This window comes from Athene noctua, chromosome 20, assembly GCF_965140245.1.
Source record: "Athene noctua chromosome 20, bAthNoc1.hap1.1, whole genome shotgun sequence".
Classification (NCBI taxonomy): Eukaryota; Metazoa; Chordata; class Aves; order Strigiformes; family Strigidae; genus Athene; species Athene noctua.
The window spans coordinates 1,263,771-1,276,262 of NC_134056.1; the positions used below are offsets into that span (position 1 = coordinate 1,263,771).

The 12,492-nt window shown below is 55.4% G+C and overlaps 1 protein-coding gene across 3 annotated transcripts in view; it reads left to right on the forward strand.

Annotated features, from left to right (window-relative positions):
• Window positions 1-12,492, forward strand: part of NR6A1 (nuclear receptor subfamily 6 group A member 1) — a 95,981-nt gene that overhangs the window by 63,705 nt on the left and 19,784 nt on the right. For 2 of the 3 annotated variants that reach the window (XM_074923905.1, XM_074923907.1), the window contains exon 3: window positions 10,006-10,236. In XM_074923905.1, the coding sequence (XP_074780006.1) occupies window positions 10,006-10,236 (231 nt within the window). Of the gene's footprint in view, window positions 1-1,432; window positions 1,562-10,005; window positions 10,237-12,492 lie in introns of those variants that run through there. The other variant, XM_074923908.1, reaches the window with a different exon arrangement.

Below are 12,492 nucleotides of genomic sequence, written 5' to 3' on the forward strand. Positions count from 1 at the left end.
GGGCTGGCTGGTGCAGACCCACGCGACGGCGACGATGACTCCGGTCCCCGGCGCCGCAGCCACGGCAGCGCCCAACTTCCCAGTCCCGTGGGAACTGGGAGTCCCAGTCCCTGCTGGGAGCGGGCCGTGGCGGTGGCCGTGCCGTGGGGTCGCTCGGCCACATGCAGGCACAGGGAGGTGCTCGTGTGGGCCTTTCCTCGCCCGCGGCACCAGCACCGCTGCCTGTCACCTCGATACCAAAGACTGAACCAATTTAGTTAATTAACCAAGAACGGGCCCTTGGGATGGGCTTTGCACAGAGATAACCAGTCCCCGTGCCGAAGGGCCGGTCCTGCGCGCTGGCGCAGAGGCAGCCTCGCCGCCTGTTAACATACACATTAGATCTCCTGGAAATAGGCGAGGATTTCTCAGAAATTATACGAATATTCATTTTTAAAGGTCTATAACGCGCGTGCTTTTGCCCCTCGGAGGGCACGTTCGGAGGAGGAATCCCCCGTGCGCCCAGCGCGGCGATGCCCAGTGCCGGTTTTCTGCACTACCTGCGGGTTGGGGGTTTCCTGGTTTGGCTGTGGGTGACAGCCTGGCGCCGCCCGCCTCTGCTGCCCTGGGGAGCGGGACCCGGGTGTGTTTCGCCGGGATGGCAACCGGGCAGGAGGTTTTGGCCAGCCGTTGGTGCCGCTTTGAGGAAGTAACGTTCATTCTAGAAATCCCTGGGTTTTGCTTGGTGCGCGTGTTGCTTGGATCCCTCAGCAGACCCTCCACTTGCCCGCACCTGGGGGTCGGTGGCAGAACCCCGACAAGTTGTGGCTGTGCTCCAGGGCCACTGATGGCCAGTGGCCGCTGAGGGCCAGTGACTGCTGAGGAGCACTGGCCGCAGAGGACCAGTGGCTGTTGATGACCAGTGACTGCTGACGGCCCAGTGACCGCTCACGGTCCATAGCCACTGAGGGCCGGTGACCACTGAGGACTGATGGCTGCTGACAGCTGGTGGCAGTTGATGGCCGGTGGCCGCTGACGACCAGTGACCACCGAGGGCTGGTGGCAGTTGATGGCGGGTGGCTGCTGAGGGCTGGTGGCAGTTGATGGCCGGTGGCCGCTGACAACCGGTGACCGCTGATGACCGGTGACCACCGAGGGCTAGTGGCAGTTGATGGCCGGTGGCCACCGAGGGCCGGTGGCAGTTGATGGCCGGTGGCCGCTGGTGACCGGTGGCCGCCGAGGGCCGGTGGCAGTTGGTGGCCGGTGGCCGCTGACGACCGGTGACCGCCGAGGGCCGGCGGCTGCTGGCCCAGCGCCGCGTCCTGCCGCCGGGCCGGGCCCGGCCTTTGGCGGGGACCCCGGGCGAGGCGGCCCCTTGCCGGCCCGCCCCCGGCGGGGCCCGGGGCCCGGCGGAGGCGGCGCTGACATCACGGCTCGTTAGCATAGGCCCGGCCCGCGGTCGGGACGGCGGCGATGGCCGAGCCGGGCTCCCGCCCGCCCGCGCCGCTGGCCCCGCCGCCATGAGGCGGCCCTGAGGAGCGCGGCGCCGGGGGGATGAAGCGGGACTCGACCTGCATGGAAGGTGAGCGGGGCCTTTGTGCGGGCCACGGCGCGGGCCGCGCCCGGCGGCGGCTGCGCGGCCCCGGGGCCGCCGCCTCCGCCCCCCGGAGCCGGGGCTGGAGCCGGGGCCGGGGCCGGGGTTGGGGCCGCGGCCGGGGCCGCCCCGTCCCAGCGCCCGGGGCCGGCGGTGCGGGGCCGGGAGCGGCGCCGGGGCTGCCGTAGGGAAACACCCGTGAAGGCTTTTTCCTTTTCTGCCCTTTTTTTTTTTTTTCTTTTTTAAAAGGCGGCTCCGAGCTGCCGTGTGCTGGCCGGGCATCGCCGCCTTCAGCTGCGAACCGGATTGTGCAATTTTTTAAAAAAAAAAAAAGAAAAGAAAAGAGAAAGAAAGGGTATTAGTTTGTTTTGTGGCTTAATTTGTTTATATTTTAAACTTCCTAATCCCTTTGACCATCTGGAAGAGCTTTTTTTAGTATTGTTAATTATTGATAGTATCGGGGTCATGCAGGCACTTGATAACGTAGCTCCATCTCTCCTGGGACTAATAGGAGTTCACTGATATTTTACAGCTTTTTTTCCCCCTAAGATTGAAGACAGCGGAAAAGCTCTTCTTCAGACTAAGGCCAAAATATTTAAGGAAAGCGCGTAGTGTGTTTGGGTAATGAGCATTTTGGAAAGTCATTATTTTTAGTTGTGCTTAGGCCCTGCCTCCTTGTAGGCAGGGACTGCTGGGGTTTATTGTTGTTGTTTTAATCTTAGATTTTCTTAATTCTTCATCAGTCTCAGTCGTTGCACATCTAGACAACTTAAACAGGTCCAAGAGAATTATTTTTAGGCAGGCAGGTCAAGTTTTTAACCTTACTGCTTTGTAATGTATCAATTTTAAAAAATAGAGTCTAAACCGGATTGCAGTTTGGAGCGTGTGGCCGTGCTGGAGCAAGGGCGGGGGACCATGCCAAAAGCTTTATTTTTCTTAAATTGGATTAGAGAAAGTTGATCCCTTGGGAGCGCGACTGTAAACTCGGAGTCGATCTGCCAGCGGTGTGAACGCGGGTCGGGCCGTGGGACCCTCGTGCCTGTTAGAGCCGCTGCGAACGCCCTTTCGGCTACCGGGGGCACATTTTGGTGCCGAGGGCTTTTGTTCCAAACTCTTTGTGCGACAACTGGCCGGAGTGAAGGATCAGGCCCCCTCGCCCGTCCTCCTGGGCCGCACAATGGAGCGGGGCGACCAGCTCGCCGCGGCCCTTGGCCCTTGGCCGGCTCCTGTGGGGCCGGCGCCGGGTCCCGCGGGACGTGGGTGCTCTGGGGTGCGGGGCTGGGTGCTGGGGTGAGGAGGGGACAGGGGCTCCCGGCCTGCCCGGAGAAGTTGCATTTCTCAGATGAGTTTTTGATATGCAAATGGTGATCGGTCCCAGCCCGGGGAAGGGAAGGGTGATGGGTTTCATCAGCTGCACGCTCTTGGTTTATACCTCCACGAAAAAGAGCAACCCATGATTTCTGGGGGTTTTAGGAGGGTTTTCTGTCCTAACTCTTCTTTGGCAGAAAGTAAATCAGTGTGGAATAAGGCTGTGAGTTTTGGATTTAATTACTGGAAAGGGAGAGCAAAGCTGAGATGCGCTGGCCATTTCCCTGTCGCAGCGTCTCTCCTCTTTTCAATACTCAGTGCTTTTTAAAATGCAACCATGCTCCCTTAAGTCTCCCTAAGCAGAACATCTTTTTACAGTACAGAGAATAAGGTTGCAGGCAGCCTTTCTTTCCCTTTCTTCTTCTTTTTTTTTTTAAAGGACTTGAGGAGGCTTGTCCATTTAAATTAACCTTTATCCCAGCTGGGTACACAAATGTTTTTGTTTTAGTTCACAGAGGGTTAATTCTATTCAGGCTCGCACCGTGGCCGGCCTGATCATAGGCAGCACAATCTGCTCTTTGAGCCCGGCCTGGCTAGGCAGGACCTTGGTGCCTTCGCCAGTGTCCAGCGTGGGGCTGGGACCCCCATCTGCGGGGTCGATGGGGGAGTGGGAGCGGGACGCCCCGGCCCATTGTGTGCCCGGCGATGGGCTCGGCTGCCGAGGTGGCTGCTGTCCCGGGGAGGGGCCACCGAACAGAAAATTTAATCCCCGTGTTCATCGATTATAAGTTAAAGAAAAGCCCCTTAAGCAAACGCGCCTGGTTTGGGGGGTGGGCTTGTTTGGACAATGCAGCACTCCGCAGCGAGGAGGGAATTACTCCAGTTCTGTGTCTTGAATTTAACAAGATGGTTTTCTTGAAACTGAAAATTGACGAGGAAAAAAATCGCTGGGAAAGATAAGGAGAAAAAGAAACCCTAACACATTTGTTTGTGTTTGAGGCATCATGAGAGGCGAGGGAGATTTTGTTCGGATTTAAGTAACACATGTGTGAGATCTTCCGCTCCCCCTCCCCAAACAGCTGGTGTTTGGCTGTTCGGGATTTAAACCCAGCTCAGGGGTACTGGGGGGGTGGTGTCAGGGCGAGCTAATCGCAAAGCAAATAAATGATGCGCAGTTGTAAAGGTATTAAATATATTAATGAATTGCAGTGGTGAGTGTCGTCTGTAATCTTTTTTCAGCTAGGGAAGATTTTCTTAGCTGTAAATCACCTCTTCTTGTAGAAATGGGAAGTTTTGCAAATTGCAGCTTTGTGCATCCTCCCTCTCGCTTTTCAGCAGGATCAAATCCCGGCAGCGTCCGCTCCGGGGGCTTGGGTGAGGGTTTGTGCCTTCACTTTTGGCCTCACTCTAGGAAATAAAGTCTTTGTTTCTGCTCCATTATCAAGCACCAATATTGCAAGTCGCACGAGCTGGCTGCACCGACACGCAGCCCTCTTTCCAAGGGAAATCTCGCGCAGGGAGCTGTAGGCGCTCTACGGTTTTAAACCTCCTCTGCAGGGGTGGGGGCGATCCCTCGCAGCGGGGGGGTCCCCTCCAGCGACGCGGCCGCTCCCGGGGCCTCCTGGGCCGCAGGGGTGACACAGGTGGGAGCGGTGATGGGGGCTGGCCGAGGGCTGGACCTGTGTCCCCGAACTTCAGTTTATTTGCTCTGTATTTCACATGCGCGTTCATGCGCTTTAGTGTTTTCTGTACGTGTCTTTGCCGTGTGCCTCAGCAGGATTTTAAGGTATTTCCTTTTGGAAATTCATAGGAATTTTCTTTTAAATGAAATTAGTGCGACTACTCATTTCGCTGAGGGAAAAAGCAAGTCTTGAAAAATAAGTGTATTGCTTCTACTATTTGTCTTATAAAACATAGACACGGAAAGATTTCTTCTCTTTCTCACTCTGTCTTCTGTGACTCTTGTGTAACATCATAATATTCTTGGAGAATTTACATTGTATTAAAATGTGGTATGAAACCTACCATGACCTTTGAAAACAATACATCCTTTAATGTGGCTTTGGGGAGGGGTTAGCGAGGGAGTAGCCATAAAAATCTTCAGGGTTCAAGATGAGGTTGAGATTTTTGTGAGTGCTTTTGTCGTAGCAGCAACTGTTTGATTTAGTGGCCCCTGCTACAATGGGTTGTGAGAACAAAGCCCGAATATCCCGTGTATGCATGCGTAGATGTAAGACCCGTCAGGAAGATTTGGTGGGGGGGATCTTCCTCAGCCCTCTCTGAAATAAAACATGGGCAAGGTATTTGAAAAAGCTTCTTATCAATTGCTTTGTTTGCCAATCTGCCTTGTATGGCTTTTAAAACCAGAGGAATCGGTGAGACGAGTGCTAACAGAGCCAGGGAGGAGGGGAGGGTTTAAAATTGTTATACTCACTGTGTGTTCCGACATTCTGGTGAAATTTCAAGGTTAAGGGGTTTCAGAGCAGCCCCCCCCCAGTGCAAAGCTGCTTTAAATTTGCCCGTGCTTTCCCATTTCTCTAAAGTTCCCCGGGATTCTGCCCTGGCTGTCCCGCCGTTCGCCTGCACAAGGCACTTGCGTTAAGTAGGGTGAAAAATAGCAAAGGTCAGGAGCCGGCGAACCCGCGGGCTGCAGGGGCAACGTCTTGGGCCTGGTCATGGTTTCTACAGGATTTTTTAAACCTCTGAAACTCATACACTTTCTGCAGGTGATGATTTTTTATCTGCTAGTTTCGTTTGAGCGGCAGTTTACGGGGTGTACGGGCACCTCTGTAGTCCCCGGAGGTCCGTGTCTTTGTTCACGGTGCGTGCGGCTGTTCTACGGTGAATTTGAATCTGGAAACGCACCCAGTTACCGGTTCCTGCGGGGACTGTGGCGATGGGGCCGTCCGCACCACCTCGCCATCACCCTGCCAGCGGGGTGATGGGGACACCCAGGGAAGGATTTGGATTCCTCCTGGCTTTAATCACCCAGGCTCCCCATGTTCTCCAGGCCACGGCCCCATTCTTCCCCCAACAAAAAAGCTGCGCCTGGCGATGAGCCCTCGCTCACGCTCAGCCACGCTGGGTGAGGAGGGAGCCCCGCGACCCCCACGGGACGCTGCGGGCTGAGGTGCTGCGCCGTGGGGCTGCCGCAGCCCCCCGCGTCCTACTCTGCCTTTTGCCGCGTGGCTAAACCGGTGGTTTCGTGGCTCCTGAATTCCGCCGTGGCGCGGCGTGTCCGGCAGCGAGCGCGGCCGGGGCTGCCGACCCCGGGATCCCCCAGCGCCCCCGATTTATGGCGCCGCTGGTGGGAGCAGGGGGAGGGCCGGGAGTTAAGCTGAGGCTGAGCTAAACCCTGTGGATAGAGGACTCTTCTGTCCCAGGCTAATCCCCCGGCCCCCCCCCCAGCCTTTATCAGATAGCTGAAGGTAGAGATTATGCAATTGCTGACTACAAAGTCAGGTTTAGCTGCCCCCCTTCAGGGAGATGCTCAGATAGCCCCAGCCCTGATCCCGACCGGCATTCCTCTGCAGTCTTCAGTGAGCACATACCTGAGGTTGTCTGTCCTGTAAAACTGGGAGTGTTTTACTGTGGCGATGACACCGTGAAGGGTTCCTTAGTTAAAGCTTGCACTTCCTTTATTCATCCCTTTATTTTTAAGGTTTTATAACAATGGCAGTGAAATTTGCAGAAAAGTGTAAATTTGCGTGCTGTGCATTAGCAAGCCTTTTAAAGTTTAATACAGATTGGTTGTGGTTTCTACTGGGTTTAAACTGTGGAGAAAGCTGCTTGTGAATAAGAGCAGCTGGTTTAGATTTTTACTTGGCTCATGTAACTGGAAACTGGTTTCATTTCTGATCCTAATGCGTTTTGCTCATTTATTTCTATTGCCTTCACATGTTCTCCAGTAGTACAAAGCTACACACTGGTTTGTCAGGTTGCTCAAGCGTTATCAAGATTGGAGAGGACTTCACTGTGACTTCTGCTTCCTGCCACTCCAAAAATCCTGCAGATAAAACCAGCTTTAAGTGAGGAAAACCAGGCTCGGTGGTGTCATGCTGAAGTGGGTTTGAACCAGCTCATCTTCACAAGCCGATGCCATCCTAAGGTTGGGGTTTCTCAAGGTCTGTATCACGTCACGGGTGACACAGACCAGGCTGTGGGCAGGACGCCAGGCGGGCTGCGGGCCGGGGCAGTTGTGTGTCTGCCCGGTGTCAGCTCCCTGCGCGGGACGGTGGGCGCAGGCAGCGGCCGAGCCCCGCTCCATCTCCTGCTCCTTCCTCCCTTCCTGCTCTGGCTGAGCTTTTTTAGAGTAATCATGTCAGATCATTTCTCTGGTTTGAATTTGTGCCTTTTTTCCTTCTCCTGTTCTTCAAGATTTTTTTATTCTTTCTGACCCTTATACTGTCTCAACATTTTTCTGACCTGGTCTGTCAGTCTCCCTTCTCTCACTGCCCTCTCCCCACCTCCTGTTACTCGTCTTCTCCAGCTCTTTCCTTTACCCGTGGAGACCCGTCGTCTCCAGCACCGTGTGACCCTCAGCCACCTCGCCAGACCATCGCTGTAATTGCCTCCTCACCTGGACAAGTCGCTGCCGTGGCCACGTGGGTGCTGTCTGGAAGGAGCCTTTGTCCCTGCTGAGGTGCCAGGGCGCCAGCTGGGTCACCCTCTTCTGCTCCCGTCACCTGACGTACCTAAAGGAGCACTGGCCCTCGGGTGCCTTCGCTCTGCAGCTCGCGGCTGTCTCGGAGGAAGAGAAAAGCAGCTTTGGCTGCTCTGCACCCCAGCTCCGCCGGCGAGCTCTGGGCTGTCCCACCTTCCCCTTCCCAAGAGACAACCTTTGCCTTGGGGTGCCTCCCCCAAGCACTGCCACATGCTCCTGAGCCCCCCATTAATTTGATTGTGGCTGTCGTGTGAGTCCTGCAAAAGTTTCTCCTCTGTGTTCTGAACAGTTGGGCTGTAGGGGAATAACTTCCTCCGCAGCACAGCCTGCGTCTGCAGGGCGGGTCCTGGAGAGCGTATGCACTTCTCGTGTCTCCTGAGCAGCTTGTCTTTAACTAAATGGGGTGAAGAGGATGTATCACACAAACTCCAGAGGGAAGGGGCCGAGACACTGAAGTTAAACTCTGGGTACACGAGGCTGGCGTGGAGAACCACGTGCAGTACCTGTCCCCAGGGAGCTGCAGAGAATTGTTGTCATCTGGGTCCTGCCTTAGCTGTGGGTATTTCTGCCTGTCGGAGATTGCACAGTCGTGCGCTCAAGCCAAGAAATACCAGAAGTAATCTGGTTTAACCAGCATCCCTAGGAAATGTGCAGTCGGGTGAAAGACAGAAGTGTGCTTCCTCAAGTCCTGTTGCTCCAAAGCAAAGCGATGTCCTTTCTGTTCCCTGGTGCCTCCCTGCCTCACTCAGCCAGGGGGATCTCGTCATCCGGGTAATGACGATTTGTCATTTGGGAAAGCAACCAGCAGATTTGTGTGTACCCCTGATCGCACTTGAATAGCCCCCATCTTCAAAATGCAGCTCTGTTGGCGACTGTTGGGATACCAACGGGTTAAACCCCTGGGGCGGGGAAGGCAGATTGGCCTGGCTGCGAGGGGTTAAGCTGTTGGGCTGTGCTAAACATCTGCCAGAGGAAAAGCTGCTGGTGCAACTTGCTGGCATTGTTTTAAGCCTGGCTGACGGTTTCTGTGAGCGGGGTTTAGGCCGCCCTGCGCAGAGGCAGGGTGATGTGGCTCCAGCTGGGTTATCTGCTGGGGTCTCTCCAGCCACCCTGGACCTTCTCCTGTCCGTTTGACATCAGTGTCTGTGGAGATCGCTGGAGACCACGGCCTGCTTGCAGGTTCTCGTGAGCTGCACATCGTCCCTGCTCTGTCACCGAGGCAATGTAGGAGTCTTAAGATACTGAATTTAATGTGATGGCTCCTGTTGCTGGGAGTCCTGCAATTTACATTTTCAGCCATCCAAAACCCTTCCAAAGATTTGGGAAAGGAACAGTAAAATCACATCGCTGTGGCTTAACCGTACCGTGGTTTCTGTAAGAACAAATAAGGTAATTCACTTGGGTTCCAGGCAGCGACATGTGCCATGAGGCTGTTGCAGGAGGAGGTGAGTGGGTCCCTCTGCCTGTCCCTGGGAATGCACGAGGTGTGGCAGGAGCACACGAGGTGTGGCAGGAGCACACGAGGTGTGGCAGGAGCACACGAGGTGTGGCAGGAACACACGAGGTGTGACAGGAACACATGAGGTGTGACTATTTTGCGTCCATTGGTGTCCGCCCAGCATGGTTCGTGTATCTGCACACCCTGGTCAGTGCAGTCGAGGTGGGGCTCTTCAGACCCTTTTTCCCCTGCAGGTTCCTGTTCCTCTCTTGGAACAGTTGGGTGGAGGCTGCCGGGGGGAGCTGGAGGCTGCCGGGGGGGGGCCACGCTCTCTGCCCTGCTCCAGGGGTCCCGTCCCAGCGCAGGGAAGTGAAGGATGGAGCCTCCCCCTGCAGCCACGTGCTGCTGCTCTCCAGTGCTGCGCGATGGGTCTGCGCGAGCCCCACAGCCACTGCCTCTTCCTCAACCCTGACCTTATGGAAACTCAAGGTTTTTCCTCCTGCGTGCCCACAGCAGGTGCTGGCCCCACTGGCCACCGAGTGGAGCATTTGGAGGAAAACATGAAAACTAGGAATAAAATAAACTTCAGGGGCGACACAGCGTGCTTGTGCCACGCTGATGAGTAAACATCATCCATTTCTTTGCTCTCATCTCTGTTCTTCGTTAGGGGAATTCAGCAGGTGGTGCCAGGGAAGCCACTCGGGGGGTTGTTTGGCCCCTGGGTGAGGCGGTGTGACCTGCCCGTGGAGGGGGGAGATGCTGTGTGGTGGCAGGGGCAGGCTGTGCCGCGATGTGGCCTCTCCCGGCTGTAACACGGGCTCCTCGCAGCCTAAACGGCGCTTTGTCCCCCAGCCACGCTCGTTTCTGATCGGCGGGGGGACCACGGGCGGTTTTAAACCAACTTGGGGTTTGCTTTTCTTCATTCTTCTTGCCACCGTTGAGAATTTCTGGACTTAGTGTCTTATGAATATACTGAACTGAAGCCGTTGTGCTGACCGCGAGGCCTTTCCTTTTCTCTTGCAGATGAGCGGGTGGATCAGCGAACCTGCCTGATCTGCGGGGACAGAGCCACGGGGCTGCACTATGGGATCATCTCCTGCGAGGGCTGCAAGGGGTTCTTCAAAAGGAGCATCTGCAACAAGCGGGTTTACAGATGCAGTCGAGACAAGAACTGCGTCATGTCACGCAAACAGCGCAACAGATGCCAGTACTGCCGGCTGCTCAAATGCCTCCAGATGGGGATGAACCGGAAAGGTAAAGAAAAATGGGCTTTTTGCTGGTGGAGGTAGATTGGGGCCTGTGTTAGCAATGCGTGCCACCCTTCCTCTGCCACCATTTTGTGTTGCAGTTCTGCCTCTCAAATTCTTGACAAGAAAAAATGAAGCTTCAGCGAAATTATTCATGGGTAAAATACTCTTCCTGAACTACTTGTATCAGAGGGAAAACCTGTATGAATTACAAGCACGTATCAATATTTGGAGAACTGATCGTGGTGATCCCTTTTTTCAGGGAAAGTAGCAGCTTGTTACTGTCCCTCCCGGTGGATCTGTCCTTGTGTTTATCCTGAGCGAGGTGGTCACTGTTTCTGTGCTTCAGTACACTAATGTGGCAAAAATGAGTACATTTAAACAGGCTTTTGAAATCCCAAGAGATCCCAGTCAGACTTTGCCTGTGCCTTGTCCTGGGAGCTTAGACCTGCAGCTGTGCCCAAGGATGAGGTGTGAGGGTCTTCACTTACCGCCCGTCCCTGGTTGATGACACGTGGAGGCGAGGCGGTTTTGCCAGGTACGAGGTCACTGAGGAGACACGTGTGACCTGGGTGAGGGACAGCCACCCCTTAGTCCCCACCTGTGCAGAGGTGAGGAAGTGCTACGCTTTCATCTTCAGGATAGAAAATCTTAAGTGTATCAGAAGGTTATTCATTTTCTCAGAATTACTCATTTACTCAGAAAATTAATATTAAAAAAATAGACGGATTCTTTTCAGTGTCACATCTCTACTCTTCCCTCCAATCTTTCGACTTTTTAATCTCTGGAAATCTTGTTAGCCATTAATAGTGGAGATTTCTTGGTTTAATGGCCCATTAAAAGTGGTGATTTCTTGGTTTAATGGGACAGACAGGACTCTGAGCAGGAGCGGGTGCTGCTCTAGCGTGGGGGCTGCTCGTGCTGCCTCCTGGATGCTCAGGTGGGGGGGGGACACCCCTTCCTGGCTGCCCAGCAGAGCTGTCACCCCGTGTTTGTTGAATGTAGCTATTGACGCCTCCAGTGTCATCGTTCTTACGAAAGCCGCCTGTCAGAAGCACTAAAACTTCCATAAATTTACCGCAAATCCGCCAGGATCTTCCTGAGAAAATGTATCTTGGGGCCGAGATGGAAAGCTTATCTCCTGGCTGCTTTGATTACTAATTATCTTTGGGCGGTTGATCTGGTGGGGGAGGCAGGCCGCTTCCCCGCTCGTCTTTTACCTACGGGCATAGCGCTGCCCCCCGCTGCCCCCCGCTGCCCCCTCAGGCCTTGCCCGCGCTGCCGGTGCCGGTGTGGGCAGCACGCGCTCCGCGGCTCACGCGTGGGGACGGAGCGCCACCTGCCGGCCCGCTGCCCGCTGCCTGCCCGCTGCCTGCCCGCTGCCTGCCTCCTGCCAACCCACTGCCCACCCGCTGCCCATTGCCTGCCCGCCTGCTGTCTGCTACCTGCCCGCTGCCCGCCCACTGCCTGCCCGATGCCCACTGCCTGCCTGCTGCCTGCCCACTGCTCGCCTGCTGCCCACTGCCCACCCACTGCCTGCCTGCTGCCCACCCACTGCCTGCCTGCTGCCCACCTGCTACCCGCTGCCCGCCCACTGCCCACCCGCTGCCCGCCCGCTGCCCGCTGCCTGCCCTCTGCCTGCCCGCTGCCCTCTGCCCACCCTCTGCCCACCCTCTGCCCACCCTCTGCCTTCCCGCTGCCCGTCCGCTGCCCACCTGCTGCCCCCCCGCTGCCCCCCCACTGCCCGCTGCCTCTTCCATCCCCGAGGAACCGCATGAATTCTGCTTCCAGGCAGCGTCTCCGCGGAGGATTTGGGCTGAGGGCGCAGGCAGCTCCGGCGGTCGGGGCTGTTGGGTTAAGGAGCATTTTTCTCCCAGAATTACTGCATAGTCGAATCGCCAGGTCGCTGCCTAACTAGGCCTAGTTACTGCTACTGTAATCCCATTAAGTTAAAAAAACCTAAAGGGAGTATCAGAGAGCTAACCCTGATGGCTTAGTTTTACATCAGTCACATTTTTTTAATGAGAAACCAATGTTTTTCGGAAAGAACTTTCACAGAAACTAAACAGCCAGTTTGTTAAAATGAGAGCGTTTTGCTGTACCTTAAGAGATTTGCACGATGTAAAAGGTGACCAGAATTGGTTTATATCCTGGGTTTACAACTTCTCCAACACTCTCTGGCGTTTTAGATAAAACCACTGGCTGTTCCATGGAGGCGGTGGAGTTTGTGTTAGAAGGGTTGAAGCTGTGTTGCCGACCCCGT